Source organism: Zonotrichia albicollis, chromosome 21 (assembly GCF_047830755.1).
Source record: "Zonotrichia albicollis isolate bZonAlb1 chromosome 21, bZonAlb1.hap1, whole genome shotgun sequence".
In the NCBI taxonomy this organism is placed as follows: domain Eukaryota; kingdom Metazoa; phylum Chordata; class Aves; order Passeriformes; family Passerellidae; genus Zonotrichia; species Zonotrichia albicollis.
This window is the reverse complement of record NC_133839.1, coordinates 1,336,060-1,355,620: the sequence shown is the minus strand read 5'-3', so window position 1 is coordinate 1,355,620 and position 19,561 is coordinate 1,336,060. Positions and strand designations below refer to the sequence as shown.

The 19,561-nt window shown below is 61.1% G+C and overlaps 3 protein-coding genes across 8 annotated transcripts; 2 read left to right on the top strand and 1 right to left on the bottom strand.

Annotated features, from left to right (window-relative positions):
• The first annotated feature begins 16 nt into the window (after window positions 1-16).
• Window positions 17-2,026, top strand: PHPT1 (phosphohistidine phosphatase 1). Its single transcript, XM_005491852.4, has 3 exons — window positions 17-583; window positions 725-849; window positions 1,609-2,026. Exons 1-3 carry the CDS (start codon window positions 442-444, stop codon window positions 1,699-1,701), a joined length of 360 nt encoding a protein of 119 aa, XP_005491909.1. The 5' UTR covers window positions 17-441; the 3' UTR covers window positions 1,702-2,026.
• Window positions 2,027-2,172: 146 nt separating this feature from the next.
• On the top strand, window positions 2,173-15,283 carry MAMDC4 (MAM domain containing 4). Of its 6 annotated transcripts, none has more exons than XM_074556076.1 (30): window positions 2,173-3,920; window positions 4,013-4,321; window positions 4,437-4,912; window positions 5,433-5,546; window positions 5,954-6,127; window positions 6,322-6,462; window positions 6,712-6,857; window positions 6,980-7,064; window positions 7,304-7,432; window positions 7,673-7,819; window positions 7,968-8,062; window positions 8,319-8,477; window positions 8,771-8,855; window positions 9,263-9,412; window positions 9,720-9,824; window positions 10,002-10,133; window positions 10,376-10,506; window positions 10,599-10,704; window positions 10,979-11,095; window positions 11,304-11,438; window positions 11,550-11,680; window positions 11,752-11,968; window positions 12,318-12,449; window positions 12,554-12,675; window positions 12,761-12,851; window positions 13,042-13,188; window positions 13,473-13,969; window positions 14,045-14,159; window positions 14,323-14,498; window positions 15,028-15,283. In XM_074556076.1, exons 3-30 carry the CDS (start codon window positions 4,867-4,869, stop codon window positions 15,067-15,069), a joined length of 3,867 nt encoding a protein of 1,288 aa, XP_074412177.1. In that variant the 5' UTR covers window positions 2,173-3,920; window positions 4,013-4,321; window positions 4,437-4,866; the 3' UTR covers window positions 15,070-15,283. The 6 variants fall into 6 exon arrangements, 5 of the variants coding, with proteins under 5 accessions (XP_074412177.1, XP_074412181.1, XP_074412178.1 ...); XM_074556080.1 differs by having other exon boundaries at window positions 2,173-4,321; window positions 13,473-13,607; window positions 13,842-13,969; XM_074556077.1 differs by lacking the exon at window positions 7,304-7,432 and having other exon boundaries at window positions 2,173-4,321.
• Window positions 15,284-16,309: 1,026 nt separating this feature from the next.
• On the bottom strand, window positions 16,310-19,493 carry EDF1 (endothelial differentiation related factor 1). Its single transcript, XM_074556108.1, has 5 exons — window positions 19,335-19,493; window positions 19,172-19,223; window positions 18,024-18,184; window positions 17,383-17,476; window positions 16,310-16,861 (listed from the first exon to the last, which is right to left on the bottom strand). Exons 1-5 carry the CDS (start codon window positions 19,410-19,412, stop codon window positions 16,800-16,802), a joined length of 447 nt encoding a protein of 148 aa, XP_074412209.1. The 5' UTR covers window positions 19,413-19,493; the 3' UTR covers window positions 16,310-16,799.
• Between the last annotated feature and the right edge of the window lie 68 nt (window positions 19,494-19,561).

Sequence of the window (19,561 nt, the reverse complement as noted above, 5' to 3'; positions counted from 1 at the left end):
GAGGCAGAGCCGGGGTCGCGGCCAAGACCCGTCACCCGGGGCGCCCGCGCCGCCCTGCCCTGCCCTGCCCGGCCCTGCTCCCCGCTGTCGATCCCATCGCCGGCACCGGCACCGGCGGCAGCCTCCAGCCCCAGAGCCGCTGCCCGGCGGGACCCCGCGCCGGCTGAGGGTGGAGCCTGGCTCTGCGAGCGCTGGTTGGACGCCAGGCGGAGGAGGCGGGGACCGGGCGCTGGTTGGTTGGACGCCGGGCGGAGGAGGCGGGAACACGGGCCGGGGCCGGGCGCTGGTTGGTTGGACGCCGGGCGGAGGAGGCGGGAACACGGGCAGAGAACGGGCTCTGGTTGGACGTCGGGCGGAGGAGGCGGGAACACGGGCGGGGGCCGGGCGCTGGTTGGTTGGACGCCGGGCGGAGGAGGCGGGCACGGCGCACGGGCGGCAGCGATGGCGGGCTCGGCGCTGTCCCGGGTGCCGGACGTGCAGATCGATGGCGACGGTGTCTTCAAGTACGTGCTGGTGCGGGTGCGCGAGGCCGGCGCGCCCGCCAAGGACGTCGTGCGAGGCCACGCCTGGGCCGAGTACCACGGTGAGGGGCGCCGGGAGCGCGGGGCGGGGCCGTGGCCCGGGAACCGAGGGAAGCGGGCGGGGGCTTGCCGGGCGTCTGGCCCGTCACGGGGCAGCGGCTGAGGCCGGGGGTCCCCGCGCCACCGCCGCTCCCTCCCTGCAGCCGACCTGTTCGAGCGCACCGCGGAGGAGCTGGCGCCGCACGGCCTGAGCTGCGAGTGCCTGGGCGGCGGCCGCATGTCGCACCGCCCTGCAGAGAGGAAGATCCACGTCTACGGGTACTCGGTGGTAAGCGGGGCCGGGGGAACCACGCGGGGACGCGGCATCTCCCTGCGCGGGGTGGGTCCCGCTGACGGCGGCCGAGCTGGAGTCGCGTTCCCTCGGGGGTGGAAGGGGTGAGCGGGGCGGCGCTCCCGGGGCTCCTGCGCGTTCTCCCGAGTGCCCCAGGGAGGGGAGACTGCGCAGAGCCCTTTCGGGTGAGCAGTGCTTGGCCAAAGCAGGAGCACCCCAGGAACCCTCCGGCACCTGCCTGTGGGGCTGCCACACACCCAGAGTCCCCGGAGGAGCCATGGGTACAGTGGCTGTACCCAGCTCTGGGCGCTGCCACGGGAAATTGGGCTGCACAAGAGCCCTGTCTACACTTTGTGTGTCCTGAGGGTGTTCCTGCAGGAGTGTCGGGTGGGTGCCGTAGGGACCTTGTAAGGGTGACTGGAGGCACTCTTGGGGCATCACTGTCATGGTGGGTTCCTGGACACTGACCCCAGCCCAGGACTGTGCTGCAGCACCAGCTGTGCTGGGTGCTGAGTGCAGAGCCCAGCTGGGACCAGGGCAGGTTCTTGGGCCACAGTGCACACAGTTTTCCCAGCTTCAGGGTGGCGTTGTCCTGTTGCCTGAGCGCTACACCAGCCTCTGCTGGAGTCAGGAAGGACTGGCACAGGCTCTGTGGCCTCTCTGCTGCTGAGGTCTGCCAGAGCTGCCCTGGGAATTTGCCAGGCTTCCCTGCAAGTTCTCACCAGCTCTCCTTGAGAACCTTCTTTTCCTTTGCAGGGCTTTGGACGCGCTGACCACGCTGTGACCACAGAGAAGCTGAAGGCAGAGTATCCCGACTATGAGATTACCTGGGCAGATGAAGGGTACTGACTCCTCTGTCTGTGGTGCCAGCCCAGAACTGGCACAGCTGTGTGCAGCACCGGGGTGGTGGCAGCAGGTTCCCCATGCTCGGCCGTGCTCCAGACTCTCCTGATTTTCCTCTGTGTTGAACTTGCCCGTTCTCCGCTGTCACCGGACTGTCCCCGTGACAGATGCTCCCACCTCCCTGGCATGGCAAAGCTGGTGAAGCCAGTGGTTGCTCTGCCCCAGCTCTCTGGCACCAGGGGCTCATCCACGTGTATCTGTGAGAATTAAAGTCGTTGGAGGAGCACAGCTGCTCTGGTGGCCATGCTCACAGTTTGGCTGCTCCTTCCCATCTCTGGGTTATGCTTGTTGACAGTGGAAGCGACCCCCAGGTTATCCGCCCCTTGAGGGGGGGCTGGCATGGCAGCATGGCATGGGAGCAGGCAGAGTCTGGGGTGGGAACAGAAGGAATTGTGTTGGGATTTGCCTTGGAAAGGGTTGAGGCAGGAGAGAGGAAAGCAATACCCAGGTCTGGGAGAGGGAAGGGCAGGATGGACCTGGGGGAGAGACCAGCCCCATCTCCTGTGAGGAGGGAACTGAGCTGCCTGGGAACATGACTGGGAAGAACATGTCCGTTCCCACTCTGGCAGGTTGTCACACCTTGAGGAAGAGCATCCTCCCTGACTTCATCCCTCCAGCCACCCAGGACCAGCTCAGAATTTCCCAGGGATTCTCCCTGCTTGTGCTTCCAAGCAAGGAGCAGTAGAGGGAGACTGAGGAAAGCTGCTGGAGGCTTCAGTGGCTGGAGAGCTCCAGGGAGATGTGCAGGCTGGGTTGGTTCAGGCTGGGTTGGTTCAATCACTGTCCCACGTGAGGCTGGGGCTGGAGGACCCTCCCAGCCCAGTCCTAGCCCCATTTCATTGTCAGACTCTGACCCTCTGTGCTCCCTGCTGCTGCCTCTGCCTCATGCCTTCAGGGATGTGGGCTCCTTCCTCTGTCCAGAGCCATGCTGGGTCATCTCAACCTGCAGAAGCTCAGCCTGTACCCTGTGTCCAAAGTTCAGCCTGTGCCCACACTCCAAAGGAAGCTCACAATGGGGGGATGAGTTTCACAGGCAAGAACATGGCTCTGCTGTGCCTCATCCTCCATCCTGCAAAGTGGCTCTCCCCTGCGCTGGGGAGAATGTTACCCAGAAGTTACACAGAGTCAGCTGCAAACCTGCAAGTCACTGGTTTGGAACTTGGAGGCACCTGTGGGATGTCCTGTCCATCCACTGGCCTAGCAGAGCCAGCTTTAGTGGGTCCATCGTGGTGGGATTGCTGAGATGTGCTGTGCAGGCTCAGGAGTCCTTGTGAGTTCCTTCCAACACAGGGAGTTCCATGATCCTGTTCTAGAATTAGGCTGCTGGAAGCTGTGACCAGGTGGTGTTTGAGAATCTCCCCGAATTGAACTTCCAGCAGCTTGGCAGTCTGCTCTGGTTTTGACAGTCCTCATAGGAAAAAAAGGTTTTTCTTTCAAGTGGTATTTGCTGGTTTTGCTTTGTTACTGTCTCAGTCCTTACTGGGACACTCCTGGCTCAAAGGGTTGGCTCTCTGCACCCTCCTGCCAGGGCTTGCCTGGGTGACATTCCACTGCCCCTTCTCCAAGCTGGGCACATTCAGCTCAGCCTCTCCTTGTGGCAGGTGCAGTCCCCTCATCATCATCAGGGAATATCCTTCTGTGGAGATCAAAAAGTCATCTGGACACCTCCTCCAGGGAACTCTTGTGGAGCAGAGGGTGGGATGGGGTGACCTCCTGTTGTGCCATCCATTCTGTACTGTCCTGTGGTCATCATCACTCAATCTGCTCCAGTGTGCCCCCATCTCACAGTGGGAGCACCAGCATCCCCAGTGCCAGGGGAGGGGTCCCATCTCTGAGAGAGGCTCTGCCCATGGCACCCAGGAGAGCAGTGACTACTCTGCCAGTGGCCAGCTTGGTGCTGCCAGGTTTCTGGGCAGGGCTGCTGTTCTCCAGCATGCCTGGACTGGGGAATGTGGGGCTGCTGGTCCTTACTGGGCCTGGCTGGCACTGGGAGAAAGAGCTGAGCCTGTGTTTTACTGCCCCTGATGCAATCCTGCTGCAATCTGCTTTCCAAGGCCGTTGACTCAGTGGAAGGATCTGCTCAAAGGGGCCCCTCTAGGGCACGAAGGCTGCGGCAGCAGAGGGGAGAGGGGTCCTGGGGGGTAGCAGCTCCTTCCTCTGCCCAGGTAGGGAAACCAGTGGGGTCAGTAGTTGCCATCACCAGGCAACACTGGTGGTGATCTGTGGAGATCTGGCTACCAAGCTGTGCTTCTTCCAGGCTCATCGGCCCTTGCTGGGGCTCTGCCAAGAATGTTTTACCCCAGGACTGACCTGGTTGTGGCCCTGGAGCTGTGCCCCTTTGCCCCATGGCATTCATGAGCTGGGTGCTGAGATGCTTCTGCCAGCCGGAGCAGAGCAGGCAGGGTGAAGGCTAGCTCCTCCTGATGGCATCTTGGAATCCCCAGGCTCTGGGGGGACCCCAGAGCCCCTTCCAGTGCCTAGAGGGGCTCCAGGAGAGCTGAAGAGGGGCTTTGGACAAGAGCTTGGAGTGACAAGAGGAAACAACTTCCCATTGCCAGAGGGCAGGGTAAGATGGAATATTGGAGATACAGCTGACTTGCAGCTCAGCTGTTCTCCCTGGCCAGAGTGCAGCCCACAGCCAGCCCTGCACCCAAAGTCTCTCCCACTCTCCTTATGCACAGGGACTGGCAGAGCCCCCACATCCCTGGCAAAGGTGCCAGCATCCCCCACAGGGCTGGCAGCATCCCTGGCTCAGCGGGAAGTGCTCTCATCCCTCAGCAAGCCAACGCATTCCCCCGTGCTGTGCCCTGTCCAAGTCACAATGTCACCCACCGTCCTGGTCTGAGTGGAAAATGGGCTGAAGAGGAGAGGTGCAGGGGGAGAAGCCGAAGGTCTCCACAGGCACGGCTGCAGCTCGCTGCTGAGGTGTCGCCAGTGCTGTGACAGGACCGCGCTGCGCTGTCCCAGCCGTGCCATAAACCCGCTGCCTGACCGGGGAGCCGATAACAGCGGGGCTGAAGTCCAACGCAGGCAGCTCCAGGGGAGCACATTCCAGCCCGGGGCTCACAGCGTGGCCTCTTCCAGCTCCGTGTTCCCGTCGTGGTGCCCGGGATGGCTTCAGGCGGGCGGGCGATGCTGGCCCTGCTGGTGCTGCTGGGTGAGCTCTGCCGACACGGCTGGGGGTGTGTGGCTGGAGGGAAGGGGCCTTGGTGCTGGCTGCTCCGCTCTGGTCCTGCACGGCACTGGGCCAGCCCACTGGGCTCTGCTCGTGAATGCAGCCCGGGGTTCCCACCGGGAGCGGGTGCCGGAGCCCCCAGCACCAGGCGGGGGATCACCAGCGGCTTTGTTCAGCATGGGACAAAAACCATCCAGATATTCCTGTTTCTTCCAAAAAGGGGCTGGGACTGGCAGCACGGGTGTGCCATAGCAGAGTCAGTGCCCTGGCAGGCTCTGGCACCCCGAGAATGACGGTGGGAGGTGGCAGTGTGAGAGATGTGGAGTGCCAGGACAGTGCTGGGGCAGGGATCGTCCAGGGGAAAATGCCACTGAGAGCTCAGTACTTGCCCCAGCAGGGTCCCAAACCGAGGTGCTGCAGGTCACACGTGCCCTCCCACCACCTGCTGCGGGCACCACGCCTAGTTCCCTGCGGGTTTTCAGCCCCATTGTCTCTCTCGTAGCCAGAACTGTCCTCCCCAGTGGATCCGTGGTCGTCAACAGCTGCAGCAGTGCGGCTGAGCAGCTCTGCAACTTCGTCTGTGACTGCAGCGACTGCTCAGATGAGAACCAGTGTGGTGGGTGCTCAGACTCCCCAGGCCCCCAGACCCACCCTCAGACCCTGCTCCTGGGGTGAGAGCAGGCTGTTTAGGGGGGGTGTTGTGGGTACAGGTCCCTGGGGTGGTGCTGGTGCCCAGGATGAATGCAGGCTCCCCCAGGACTCGTACAGAACTGCGGGCTGGCTGCAGATCCAGAGGGTAGGGGCAGGTCCCTTGTGCAGGTGTCCAGGGTGAACACAGGTGGCCTGGGTGCAGGTGAGACTGCCAGGTGGGTGCAGGATCCCAGGTTGTGTGCAGGTCCCCTGGGCTGGTCACAGGTCCCTGGGTAGGAGCAGCCCCCCAGGATAGGTGCAGTTTCCTGGGATGGGCACAGATCCCCAGGGTGGCCCCAAACCTGCCTTGACCCCTCATCTGCCCACCCTCAGGGTACCTATGGGGCTCAGCAGTGCTGGGCACCCCCTTCACCTGTGACTTTGAGGACAGTGACTGTGGCTGGCAGGACGTGGGCACCTCGACGTATGGATGGGTGCGAGGCCGGGCCAGCCTTGCCAAGTGGGGCATGGGGCCTCATTCAGACCACACCGTGGGCACTGACCTGGGTAAGTGGGAGCTGCTTGGTGAGCAGGCTCTGGGCACCCACAGTACCACTCCACTGGAGCTGGGGTGCCAGAACACCTATCTTTCTAGGGTGCAGGGGAGGGAGCAGACCCTTGGAGGGGCAGGAGTAGTGCTGGGATAGCTCTGGTGCCACCCCAAGGGGTTCAGCCCCTGTTCTGCTTTCTGCCCTCCCCAGGTTGGTTCTTGGTCACCATGTCCCCCCCAGCAAAGACCACGGCCACAGCCTGGCTCAGGTCACCGGAGATGCGGGAAGCAGCTGCCACATGTGAGATCAGAGCCTGGTATCACCTCTCAGGGAGATGTGAGAGCACCCAAGGTGGGCGCAGGCAGCATTGGCTACTAGGCAGTGGGGGGGGATGGGGCCATCTGCCCCTGTGGCAGGGACAGAACCACTGACATCTTGAGATGGGTCCTTGCCACCTTGTTTGCCTCTTCCACGCTCCACACACGGAGCTGGTGGGACCTGGGGGTCCCAGTTCCAACTTCCAGAGCTGGTGGGGCTCCATCCGTTCCTTTGGGTACCCCTGAGTGCCCTGTACCAAGGGCACTTTTGGGCTTCCCTCAGGGCTGAACCAGACAGAGCGGCCGGTGCTGCGCCTGGCCGTGGCACACAGGGATGGGGTGGTGGAGCTGTGGCAGAGCCCTGAGCACAGCAGGGAGGGCTGGCACCCGCTTGTTGCCTACCCCGGACGGATTGTGGAGCAGTTCCAGGTGAGACGGTGTTGGTACCTTGGTACCCAGGCACTGTCCCCATAAGCTGGGACCAGAGGAGCTGGGCAATGTTCCGAGACCTGGCCTGGGGAGCTCATGCCATCCTCATCCTCCCATGACAGCTCATCTTCTCCCTGACACAACCACCCACCTGCGGGGCAGAGGTGGCGCTCGATGACATCATGTTCAGGAACTGTGGCTTACCCGGTGAGTCCCACATCTGCTGGGATGTGAGCTGGGATCTTGGGGGAACTGGCTGGGTGCAAAACCCAGGGGAGCTCTCCCATTGCTCAGTGCTCCCATTGGCTTGGGGCACCGTGCCCTGGCCAGAGCACGAGGTGGGCAGCAAAAACCTGTCCCTTGAGCCTCCCCTAGGAATGATGTGGCAGTGCTCACCACGTCCCCGTGGGAGCAGCCACTGGCTGACATGTGTTCCCCCACGGCAGAGGTCGGGCAGCAGGCCTGCCGGGCCCAGGAGAGGCGCTGCCACCGCGGCTCCTGCCTGGCACAGCGTCGTTTCTGTGACGGCACCGACGACTGCGGGGACAACTCGGATGAGGGCGCGGCGCAGTGCAGTGAGCACCCCTGGCCCCAGGGAGGAGTCCTGTGGATAGGCTGAGGGTCTGCCTCGGTGGGGCAAAGCTGTGCTCTGGGCTGGCAGGGGCCCACCCAGTTCTGCCCTACGCCAGGAGGGCAAAATGACCCTGAGGGTTTGCAGAGGGGTGGCATCAGCCAAACCCATTGCAGGGAGCCACCTGTCCAAGAGAGGGCTGGGAGCTCAGTTTCTGGGTCACCGCTGTCCCTTCTTCTCACAGAGAACTTCACCTGCTGCTCCTTTGACTATGATCTCTGTGGCTGGGAGACGGCGGCCGGGCCCCCAGTGTGGGGCAGGAACACGAGCCTGAACCTGGGCACCTCCTACAGCATTCCCACTCGGGACCACAGCAACAACAGCAGGGCAGGTACGTGACTGGGCACTGGTGCCCCAGGGGAGCCCCACTGCAGGGGGACGTGTCACACGCCAGGGCTCTGCTCAAGGCTGTGCCAGGACAGCGGAGTCCTGCCCCCACGCATCTGCCTGGCTCCACTCAGCCCCAGCATCTCCTGCAGGTTTTTTCCTCCATGTGAGCAGTGACCCCACTGCACAAGCTGGTGGCACAGCTCAGCTCAGCAGCCCCACCTTCCAAGCCACCAACTCCTGTTCTGTGAGTTACAGCTGGGACCTCGTGTCACAGCTCATGTGGACATGGTGGTGACAGGAGATGGGGTTCCCAACTCTGGGGACCCTCATGCAGGGCTGGGCTGTGGTTGGCCCTTGCTGGGGATGGACATCAGGTTTTTGGGATGGTTTGGTGACATCTCTGGTGCCCATTGCCCACCTGAGCTTCTCACAGCCCCTCTGTGGGATGCAGGGGGCTGTGTGCCCCTGCCCTAAGGGCTCACCCTCCTCCCAATCCCCAGCTCATACTGTACTGCCACCTCCATGGCTCAGCCACCAGCACCCTCAGCATCTCCTATGTGACCAACTCTACCAAGCACCTGATGAGGGAAAAGACAGGAGACCTGGGCAGCTGCTGGGTGCGGGAGAGAGTGGACTTCAATGTGGCGGATCCCTTCAAGGTGGGCTGCTGCTGGGCTGGGGGGAGCCGGGCTGCTCTGGGGTCCGGGACCACAGCTGTGGACAGGGGCAGCACCACCTCCCAAGCCCACTGTGGCCATGCCAGCCCACACTGTGCACCCCTGTCAGCCACAGCATTGCCCCTGCTCCCACTGATTCCCTTCTTGAGCAAAATGTGAGTCAGTCCATGACAGGTTCTGGCTCCCCCCATCACACGGCTCCCTGGTGTCACCCCAATCCCCCCATATCGTGCAGGACCCCTTGCTGATGTTTCTGATGTGGTGCTTTCCTGCAGGTGCTGATCGAGGGGTTGGCTGGCAGCGGGGGGACCGTGGCTGTCGATGACCTCATCCTGTCTCAGGGCTGTGTGAAGGAGCAGGGTGAGCTGGTGGCCAGTGTCCCTCACTCTGCTCCAGTGCTGGCAGCTGTCCCAGGTGTCTTGCACCCATGGCACCATGCCTAAAGGACAGGCATGGTCTGCCTGTCCCTCTGCTCATCACAGGGACCGTCCTGGGTGCAGGACAGCAAATACTTGCCCTGAGGTGCTGGTATCTTTTTCCTGGGGCTGTAACACTCCATTTTCTGTGTCAAAATGTGTCACACAAGCAGCTCTTACTAGGTCCTGGGTCCCCTTCAGCTGGTGACAACTAAGCTGAGCTGGGACGGGATGGGAAATGGAGAGCCAGGAAGATGCCTGGGGACATGGGACAGTGTTTGAAGGGCTGACATTGATGCTGTTGCTGGGCCCTTTCACCACTGCTCTCCATCTGGGCTGTTTCACCATCAGAGAAGCCTCTGGTCACACTGCCGAGCCAGGCCCGTGCCAGCCCCTGCGCAGCAGACGAGGTGGCCTGTGACAGTGGGGGCTGCATTGCTGCAGAGCTGGCCTGCGACTTTGCCCACACCTGTGCTGACGGCTCCGACGAGGAGCGCTGTGGTGAGAGCCCAGGCAGGCACTGCCCCAGCAGGGGAGGGTACCAGGGGCTGGCCTGGCTGGGACATGTGTGTGCTTGCACAGCCCCTGGAACCACAATGGCCTGGCAAGACTGAGCCTGGAGTTTTGGGTTGCCCAGAGCAGCTGTGGCTGCCCCATCCCTGACAGTGTCCAAGGCTGGTTGGACAGGGCTTGGAGCACCCTGGGATAGTAGAAGGTGTCCCTGCCCATGGCAGAGGGGTGGAATGAGATGAGTTTTAAGGTCCAAACCCAAACCATTCTGAGATTCTGGGATTCTTTGACTTTGCAGGGACAACAACCTTCGAGTCAGGGGCTGGGGGCTGGCACGACGTCAGTGTGGGGCGGCTGCGCTGGGCTCTGCAGAAGGTCACTGAATCTGACATCTTCCTCACAGGTGAGACTGTTCTCACCACCCAGACAATGCTCAGCACCAAAGGAGCCTCCAGAGCAAGGGCTCCCAGGGGGTGCCACTGCACAATGAGGGATGGTGCCCAGGCAGGATGCTGGGCTGGGGGTGCTACCAGTGATGTGGGACCCCAGCCCTCACCTCACAGAGTGTTTCTGTGCTCAGGGACTTTCCTGGCCCTCCAGACAGGAGAAGGACAGATGGTGGGTCCTGCAAAGGCACGATCGCCTCTGCTGGGCCCCTCTGGCCCTGCCTGCGCCATGGAGATGAGCTACCACATCCACAGTGACCCCCAAGGTAACCTCCTGCCCACCCCAGGGTGCCCTGCCTGCTTCCTACTCCCAGACCCCCCATGCCTACCTGCCTTTACTGGCTCTCCCAACCCTGCTTTGCCCCATCACATCATCCTGGAGCTGGGGTGTCTGTGTCCCTGTCTGTGTCCCTGCACCCCATGACTGTGGGCTGGTGCCCTGAAGGGCTCCCACAGGGTGGCCAGGGGTTTTGGGTGCCCACAGCCTCTGCACCACCTCTTGTTCCAGGCTTCCTTGCCATCAATGTCGCAGATCACACCACTGGCAGCACCCAGCTGGTCTGGCAGACACAAGGCCGTGGCAGCACAACTGGGGGTCACGTCCGTGTCCCTCTGGGAGAGAGAAGCCGGCCCTTTCAGGTGTGCTGGATGCACAGGGACCAGCCTGGGTGGCTTTCAGTGGGCAATGCCAGTGCTGCCAGGCACCCCAGGCTCATGGCTGCTGCCCCCAGGTCGAGCTGCTGGCACTGGTGGATCTCCAGGGCTCAGCCAGCGTCGGTGTTGACAACGTGACATTCGAGCAGTGCTACCACGACGTGGTGACACCCACAGCTGCGGGTATGGCCAGGAGTGCGTGGGCAGGGAGGGTAACCCCGCACCCTTTCCGTGGGGGCTGCCTGGTGGCTGTCACTCTGTCCAAGAGCAGGACCATGGTGCACAAGGCCGAGGGCCAGGGCCAAGCACATATCCTGCCCTGCCCTGGGATCCCTGCATGGGGTAAACTTGGGGAGTGGGGCAGATGAGCAGGGGGAAAGGGATGTTGGGGAGACCCATTTGCTTTTGTGATGCCTTACTCCTTTCCACTTCTATACTGTCACCTGTCTCCGGCCAGAGCTGTCCTGCAACTTTGAGAGGGGCATGTGTGGCTGGTACCAGGATCTGTCCAGTGACTTCAAATGGGTCCACAGCACAGGGCAGGGACAGGGCTCTGACCACACCACCGGCTCGGGTAAGGGGCTGGTTGCTCTTTGGGGGAACCCAGGACATCCCATAACCTTCCATTCGCAGGGCCAAGGCATGCCTTGGACACTCCCAGCAGCCCCATGCCTGCAGAGCAAGCTCACCTATGGCAGGCTGGGAGCGCCCAGATCTGGGCTGTGGGTGATGCAGAACACTCACACCATGACCCCTCCACCCTGGCTGTCCCCAACATTCAGGCTACTTCTTGTCCGTGGATGCCTCTGTGCCATGGAGCCACGGGCAGCGGGCGCTGCTCCTCAGCTCCCACCAGGAGCCGGCCGCTGCCCTTCGCTGTCTGTCCTTCTGGTACCGCCTGGCGGGCCCGCAAATCGGTACGTGCCCCATGGCATCCTGCCAGGGCCGCCCCAGCCTGCCTCGGCTCTGAGGACAGCGGGGTCCCCAAGGGCTGTGGGATGGCTGCCCCCATGCCCCCCTCTGCCCAGGTACCCTGAGCCTCAAGCTGTGGCCAGAGGGAGGAGAGGAGGAGGTGCTGTGGACCCGCCGCGGAACCCAGGGCAGCATCTGGCACCGGGCACGGGCGACACTGCCCTCCACGGGCCAGCGGCGGTACCGGGTGAGGAGCGGCCCCGCGCGCCCCTGGCACCAGCAGGGCACAGCGTGTCTGACACCGCTGCCTGGGGACAGGTGGCTTTCGAGGTGCTGCACGACGGTTTCCTGGGCGACGTGGGGCTGGACGACATCACGCAGACAGCGGGACACTGTGGGGCCGAGCTCTCCTGCTCCTTCGAGGTGGAGGGCTGTGGGCTGGCAGCCAGTGGAGAGGGCACCTGGCAGCGACAGAGCAACGGCACCGGCACCACCGCCGGCCCTGTGGCCGACCACACCACGGGCACCGCCGCAGGTACGGGGCCGTGGCAGGCCCGGTGCTTCCCTGCTGCTCTGAGTGTCCCCCTCTGTCCACCCCTGAGTGTCCTGCCCATACCCCACGCCAGCCTTGCCTGCTCTCCCTGTTCATGCCTGCCCTGCCCTCCCTGCCTTCCCCAGGATGAGAACGCGATACTGCACAGGGCTTCCCAAACCTGGAACTCCCAAAAAGCAGTCTCCAAGCCCCAGGGCTCCCTAATCCTGGGGAGGTTCCCAAGCTGGGGAGACTCCTTGACCTGGGGGGAAAACCCAGCCTCAGTTGTCACCTAGTGCTCCCCAGCAGGGCTGGGCAGGGGTCACAGCACAGGGGCTCTTCTCTCCTCCAGGCCATTACATGGTGGTGAACACGGGCTCCCTGCCTGCAGGGCACACGGCTGCCCTCACCTCCCAGCCCTACCAGCCCTCAGTGTCTGCCCAGTGCCTGGCCTTCTGGTACCAGCTGAGCCCTGGGACTCCAGGTGAGCACCGCCTGCCCTGAGACCCCTGGGGACACCTCCAGATGTGTGGGGGCCCCACACAGCACAGCCATGGACCCCTGCTCCATGTTGGGTGCCCTGGGCAGGCTCCCTCAGGGTGTTCGTGGAGCAGAGCAGGGTGAGGAGGAAGGTTCTGAGCGTGAGCACCATGGAAGGGAGCAGCTGGCACCGCAGCCATGTCACCGTCCAGCCCGATGGCGACTGGCAGGTGAGACAGGGCAGAGTGCTGGGGGCAGCTGGAGGTGATGAAGGGTGCATGGAGGCTGCCAGGCTCAGCATGTCCCCCTGCCCAGGTGGTGTTTGAGGCAGTGGGAGCTGGGGGTGACCACGGATACATCGCACTGGATGACCTGCATGTGTCGGAGGGAGCCTGCCCCAAGCCAGGTGAGACCCCACCCCACAGGGGCACTATGGATCAGGGTGGGGGGGATTGGGGAGCATGTAAGCCATGGGGATAGGGACAGACCTGCCCTGAGCCTGGCCCGGCCCAAGGCTGGGGGTGGTGTGTACCACCCAGGTGCTCCATTTCCTGCCAGGTACTACTGGGTGTCTCACAGCCCTGCTTTCCTCCCAGCATCCTGTGACTTCGAGCAGGACACTTGTGGCTGGAGCAGCCCCTCGGACCCCTGCTTGCACAGCTTAGCCTGGGGCTGGAAGAGTGGTGTCACCCTGGCCAAGTACCCTGGCCCTGAGCAGGATCACACCCTGGGTACAAGGAATGGTAGGAAACACCCACCCCTGCCTGGGAACCCTGGCATGGCCGGAGTGAGGAAGAGGAGCTGGGGGTGGATCGGGTCAGTCCAGTCCATGTTGTGAGGCCTGGTCCCACAGCATCCCTGTCCCCTCTTCACCCAGGAGGGGCAGCTCAGCCCAAGGGCAGTGAGGCACAGGACTGATTTGTGTTCTCCTCCACACCCGGCCTTTGGGGGAAGAGTGGGACAAGTGGGGTGGGACAAGTGGATGCAGGACTGGGGGACACCCTGCGCTCTGTCCCTGCCTGCCCAGGTCATTACATGCACTTTGACACCAGCGTGCTGGGTGCCAGGGGCACCAGTGCCCTGCTGGAGAGCCCACCCCTGCCTGCAGCCACCGACTCCTGCCTGCGCTTCTGGTACCACATGGACATCCCGGAGCACCTCTGTGAGCACTGCAGGGGCAGGGAGGAGGGGCCCAGGGTCCCTGGGACTCCCTGGCTCCATGGGAGTGGGGGCCTCAGTCCTCCCCACCTGTGCACCGCGGCCACTGCTTCAGTTCCAGCTGGGCAGTGGCGATGGCCCATTCCCTCTGGGTGCTGCCGTCCCAGTAGAGGATGGCATGGCTGGGGGGGCTCGGGGCAGCCGGTGATGGCCGGGCTCCTGTGCCCCGTCCTTGCAGCCAGCGGGGAGCTGCGGGTGGCGCTGCGCGGCGCGGGGGGCCAGCGCACGGTGTGGAGCGTGCCGGGGCACCGCGGCCGGGGCTGGCGGGGCGCCGCGGTGCCGGTGCAGAGCCCCGGTGAGTTCCAGGTAAGTGGGGCCACCCTGGGGTGCGGGGTGTCCCCGCGCGTGCAGCAGCCCCCCAGAGCTCACCTTCCCCTGCAGATCAGCTTTGAGATCACCACACGGAGGTGGCCGATGGAGGGGACAGTGGCACTGGATGACATCATGTACAGCGCCAGGGTGGGCTGCCATTCCAGCCCGGAGAGTCCAGTGGAAGGTGCGGGGAAGAGGGGTGTGTGTGGGGATGTGGGTGTGGGTGTGTGTGGGTGTGCAGTTCTGGCTGTAAAAGGTGAACCCAGAGCTGCCCAGGGTGCTGGGCTGAGGCTGGAGGCAGTTCTCTGGGCAGTGGGTCGAAATGACAGCATTTCCTTGCCCTGCAGAGAAGCCCTCTGGCAGTTTCGTGGCGGAGGTGGCACTCAGTGTGCTCCTGGCCCTCGTCATAGTGGCGCTGGGGGCTGCTGGGGGCTGGTGCTGGCTGAAACAGCAAAGGCTGGCGAGCAGGACACCGACAGAGAACAACAGTTCCCAGGGCTTCGACAACATCACCTTCCGAGATGTAAGGACAGGGTGAAGGACTTGCTTAATTACCCCAGCTGGGCTAAAACAGCGATTTCCTAAAAGCTCAGCAAATGCCAGCAGGCTCTCCCTGACCCCGCATTCCGCCAACGCGACAGGGAGGTGCAAAGGGCTCTGCCTCTTATCTGCTTGTTGACAAACAAGTGACCCTGAGCTGCAGGACTGACCCAAAAGCGCTGCTGCCACCAGAAAGAGCTGAGTGTGCTTCCACCCCCGAGTCTTGTGGGAAGGAGGCCTGGCAAACCTAGCTCATCCTCACTCAGCCAGTGCTCAATTTAGTGCAAGGTGGCTTAAGCAGCAGGGCCCTTGGATGTGCAGCACAGCCTCCAGCCCCATCAAGGTCTCCAGCAGGAGACGTGGAGCCCCCTGGGCACACTGGGGGTTTGGTGCCTCTGCAGGGTCACGGGGCTGGCACGCAGGTTGTCCTCGCTGCAGCCTGGAAGAAATCCTGGTGTTTCACAGCAGACAGTCCACGTTTGTCACCAATTCCCACTCACCTTTCTTTGCAGGACAAGGTCATTATATCTCCACGGGAGGGGGATGAGTCTTGAAATTAGCAGCCAGCAGCAGGAATTGCCTGCTCCCCCCGGGCAGACCAGCCCTCGACAGAACCCACACTCCATCAGCTGCCTGCTCTCTGCCCTGGCACCAGGAGCCGGCGCCCCGGGGAGCCTGCCCCGCCCAGGGACACACCGCGGCCATCACTACCTCCAAGTGCTCGGGAAAAGCGTTTGTGTTGTTTGTAACATGAAGTTTTGCTCACAAGACACAGCAATGTGCCCGTGCTTTGGCAAGGGGCACGAGTGGGAGTTCTCACAGTGGCTGTCCTCATCCAAACAGGGTTCTGGCCATGGAAGGGAGGGTGAAGTGTGGGGTCCTGGCCCCAAGAGCTGGGAAGAACAGTGGGTGCTGCAGAGGGTGTGAGCCACTTCCCATGCCCAGGACAAAGCACAAGAGCTCCCAGGGCACAGAGACCCCAGGGGGAAGAAGCTCAGTGCTTCTGCTGGTTTTGGGGAGGGTGAGTGGTGGGTGCGAGGGCAGGGAGCAGAGGGGGGCATCACACAGCACCCCTGAGGGCAGCAGGCAGCTCCCACTCTGGTGTACGGGTGCCCATCTGCTGCCCACATACCTTGTGAATGCACTCGATAAACATCACTGGGAAACCCAGTGCAGGCTGAGGTGCAGGCTGGACTCAGGGCCTGGACCCCCACCCTGCCGCCAGTGCAGCCGAGCCCCGGACCCCTCCCCTCAGCCCCAGCTTTCACACCTTAACACTGTCAACTCCCAACCCAGCTCCACACACAGCCCAGTTCAGCCCCTGCACAACAAGGAGTATCCTGCTACCCCCTGCCCCAGGTACAGCTGGAGGGACGTGCTGCTTTCCCAGACTGTGACCAGAGCCTGCTCCCTCTCACCCAGCTGTGTCCCCCTTAGGTGCTGCCTCAGTCATGCCAAGCACCATCCCCACAGCCCTGTCCTGACTGCAGAAATGAGGGCCCAAGAGAGCTGAGAGCTGGGGAAGGGCAAGGAGGGCTCAGGCTTCAGCTGATGTCTCTGCAGCTGCCTGGATGCGCAGAGCCCCACAGCACTGACTGAAGGCCCAGGCTGCTGGCCAAGCTGCACCATCCCCATGCAGGGAGAGGGGACACAGCCAGGAAGGCTGTGACAGTGCTGGCCCTCATCCCAGGCACCCCAGGTGTCCCTTTAATTACAATCCCAGAAGGAAGAGGTGACGCAGCTCCAGTCACACCCAGCCACAACATTTACTAACAGCTGGTCACATGCAGCAGCTCCCCGGGCAACTGAAGGGTATCAAACTTTATTATAGATCTCTTTAAAACAGGCTGGAAAGAACAAACCAAACTCATTGAGATACAGTGACTGAGTCATCATTTCTGATCAAGCCCCAACTCTCCCAAATTATTTATATATAATATATCTCACCCATCCCCCAAATTGTTTCAATTAAATCCTCACATTTCAGACCACCCTAATTGCCTTAACATCAGCTGCTGCTAACACCACAATGTACATGTTTTCTGGCAAATCAGAGGCAGGGTTTGGGTTTTTTCTTGGGGTTTAGATCCTCAATCTCTGAAAAGGAGCAAGGAAAAACAAACATCAGGAAATTGCTTCTTTAAGGTTGCTTTTTACAGCAGGTACAGATTCAGCAGATTTCCCCCCAAAGCAAGTCTGAAACCCTCTTGTTCAGCTTGGCAATATGCAGAGTGGTTGAGGAGAACCAGATCAGTCTAAGCAAAGGGATTTCGAGGCTTTGTTGTCATTTTCCTTTGGGGCCAGTTTCCAGAGGTTTTCCAATGTCCTTTCCACGCAGTTTGAGGCCTGGAATAAGACAAAGGAGACCACCACCATCAGCACTCAATCACTGACCCAATAACTTTTATTTCCATCAAATTCAGCCTTAAGGAAGAGAATGTCCAGAAAGAGAGCAGGGGAACCAGAGCTCAGGAGAGTCCTACTTTAGTTTCTAGGAGCACCAGACCAATGTCAAACAAAACCAATCAGATGGGATCTGAACCAGCCCAGGAGAGTAAAACCAACACAAAACCCTTCCATAAGTGCAATCAGGTTTCCATGGGTCTCAGCATCTCACAGGTTTTGGGGGCAAGCACACAGGGATGGTACCCAGGGCACAGCCGCAGGCATGAAGGTGCAGACAAAGATCAAGAGCTCCCAGTTCTGGTTCAGGCAGCAGATCCAGGTTTTATCAGAATATGTCTTAATGGCACCACACCCACGATAAACTCCAGCCAGCAACATTCCTCACAGGAAAAAGGTAAATACTTTCCCCCAAACCATCCCTCCAAGCACTAGCATTATTTCTGAAGTCTCTCTTAACTCACCAATGGCTCTTTCGATCTTGCCCATGACCTGGTTATTGGGGATTGCTCGTCCTGATTCGTAGTCAGCGATAACTTGTGGTTTTTCATTGATTTTCTGAAAAGAGAGGATGAGTCTCAAACACAGCAATGCTCAGCAGCAGCTCCCCAGACTCAAACAGATAAGAAACAGCCTCTCATTATGCCAGGACAGATGACAAAGTGCTGCTCCCAGGCTGACTCCACCCCACTGGCACCTCCCTGAAGTGTCCCAGTGCTGGTGACATTCATCCTGAAGGGACTCTGACCTCCCTCCTTCTCAGGAGGAATAGAACCACCAGGGATTGCTGCTCCTTCAGACATCAGGGAGCTGCTAACACTGCTCAGCCCAGATGGTACAAACCTCTAGGGTTGGTGTGAGCAGCTGGGAGGAAGCAGGGAGCAGCCTCCCACCAGCTCAGCAGCCACAGACAGGCTCTGCCTCCAGCCTGGGGCTCAAGGGCTGCACAAACCTCAAAACTTCTCCCACACAACTGAAGCTGCCAGGGCATCAGACACCAGCGACACTGCATTCCTCAAACTCCCAGCCCATGACACCCTCCCACTGCAGCTGCCCATGAGGGAACAGGAAAGGAGCCCACCCTCACCTGGAGGTCTCCACTCACCGTGGCCAAGTCCTTCTGTGTGAGGCCCTTGCTTTGTCGGCCCTGCTGGATCACTTTGCCCACCTCCAGGGACACTCTGTCATGGTGCAGCTCCTCTGTTTCACGATCAAGCTTGGCCGTGTTCTTTGTAATGAAGTGTTGTTTGTTCTGGCCTGCTGCCCCTGTCGTTCGAAGCAAGAATGAAAAAACAATCAAGGACAAACAAAATAAGGCTCAGAGCTGTGCCAAAAAGAATCAAAGGACTCTTTCCAAGCCCTCAGCTGCCCAGGATCCCAGGGTGCTGTCAGGATTTCAACATACCAACATCACCATTGATCTCACCCAATTCTGCCCATCAGGGAACATTACCTTAGCCCTGTTCATAGTGCTGTGCACACTTGGCCATGCAGAGCCCTTCCCTTTCCCTACTTTACACCTAAACTTCCCTATAGACAGGGCAAGTCTTGTTTTTCATTGGGCATTCAATGCTCTAACTTTACTGCAGACACATATTTGTGCTGCAGCACAGAGAGGTCAATACTTGAACTTGAATTGTGCTTGCTCAGTATGAAGCACCCCAAGTTAGTAGCTTTTAAGCAATTTTCTGACATCTTTGATTAGTAGAATCTATTTGTACTTAGCTTTGCTAAAAGACAGCTTCAAAACCATTGTTTTCTCTCATGTTAGATATAGTATTTAAGCTCTAGTTTGAATCCTTTCTCTCACATTAGTCTCTGGCATTCATTGTCCCAATAAAGCTGATTAATCTTCTTCAAGGATCATCTCTCTATTCCCAACCATCAGAATAACCTCCCTGCAGTGAAAGAACCCGGCAATTTACACCAGAGAAGAAACAAGGCATTTTTAACGAGCAGCGCCATAGGAAGATCCGCAGGCATTCAAATTCGCAAAAGAAATAAGCTGCCAAAACGGGAAGCTTAAGTTTTGTGATGACAAAAGCTTTTCCAAGATCTCTGCGGGAACCAGGCAGATCTCCGCCCTGGCAACCAGAGCTAAGGGGCAGCTCCAGGAGCGTCACCCCGGCGGCTCCCGGGGCCGCGCGTTCCGGCCCCGCTCGGGATCGCGCGCTCGGCCGGGCGGCGTCGCCGCCGCCTTTCCCCATCGCAGGCAGCCGCCCCAGAGCGGACCGGCCCCCCGGGGATACTCACACTTCTTGGAAGTTTCCACGTCCTCCCCGCGCCGCTGGGCCGCCAAGATCGCCTGGGGAAAGAGCGAAGGTGCGCGGTGAGCACGGCGACCGAGCCCACTCCGAGCCCAGCCCCGCCGCCTGCCCGGCCCCGCACCCGGTCCCCCACCGCGCCCCCGGCTGACCTGCTTGGACTTGGCCTGGGCCGCGCTCGGGCCCTTCTTGCGCAGCACCGTGACCGTGTCCCAGTCGCTCTCCGCCATCGCTCCGACCCCGCCCGGGCCGCGCCCGCCGCCGGGCACCGCCCCGTGCCCGCCTCCAGGGGCGCGGCCGCGCGACGCCCGCTGATAGGGCGAAGTGCACGCCCGTCAGGAAAGACAATCGCTCATAGGTGGAGACGGGCGCGAGCTCA

What these genes read in the sequence shown, in the direction of transcription:
- EDF1 (XM_074556108.1), bottom strand. Translation starts at nt 19,412, where the DNA reads ATGGCGGAGAGCGACTGGGACACGGTCACGGTGCTGCGCAAGAAGGGC. An exon ending in CGTGGAAACTTCCAAGAAGT is followed by an intron (nt 18,185 to 19,171) that starts GTGAGTATCCCC and finishes TTCGAACGACAG; the next exon opens with GGGCAGCAGGCCAGAACAAA. An exon ending in CACAGAAGGACTTGGCCACG is followed by an intron (nt 17,477 to 18,023) that starts GTGAGTGGAGAC and finishes CTCTCTTTTCAG; the next exon opens with AAAATCAATGAAAAACCACA.
- PHPT1 (XM_005491852.4), top strand. Translation starts at nt 442, where the DNA reads ATGGCGGGCTCGGCGCTGTCCCGGGTGCCGGACGTGCAGATCGATGGC. An exon ending in CGCCTGGGCCGAGTACCACG is followed by an intron (nt 584 to 724) that starts GTGAGGGGCGCC and finishes CCCTCCCTGCAG; the next exon opens with CCGACCTGTTCGAGCGCACC. An exon ending in ACGTCTACGGGTACTCGGTG is followed by an intron (nt 850 to 1,608) that starts GTAAGCGGGGCC and finishes TTTCCTTTGCAG; the next exon opens with GGCTTTGGACGCGCTGACCA.
- MAMDC4 (XM_074556076.1), top strand. Translation starts at nt 4,867, where the DNA reads ATGGCTTCAGGCGGGCGGGCGATGCTGGCCCTGCTGGTGCTGCTGG. An exon ending in ATGTGGCGGATCCCTTCAAG is followed by an intron (nt 8,478 to 8,770) that starts GTGGGCTGCTGC and finishes GCTTTCCTGCAG; the next exon opens with GTGCTGATCGAGGGGTTGGC. An exon ending in ATCTGACATCTTCCTCACAG is followed by an intron (nt 9,825 to 10,001) that starts GTGAGACTGTTC and finishes TTCTGTGCTCAG; the next exon opens with GGACTTTCCTGGCCCTCCAG.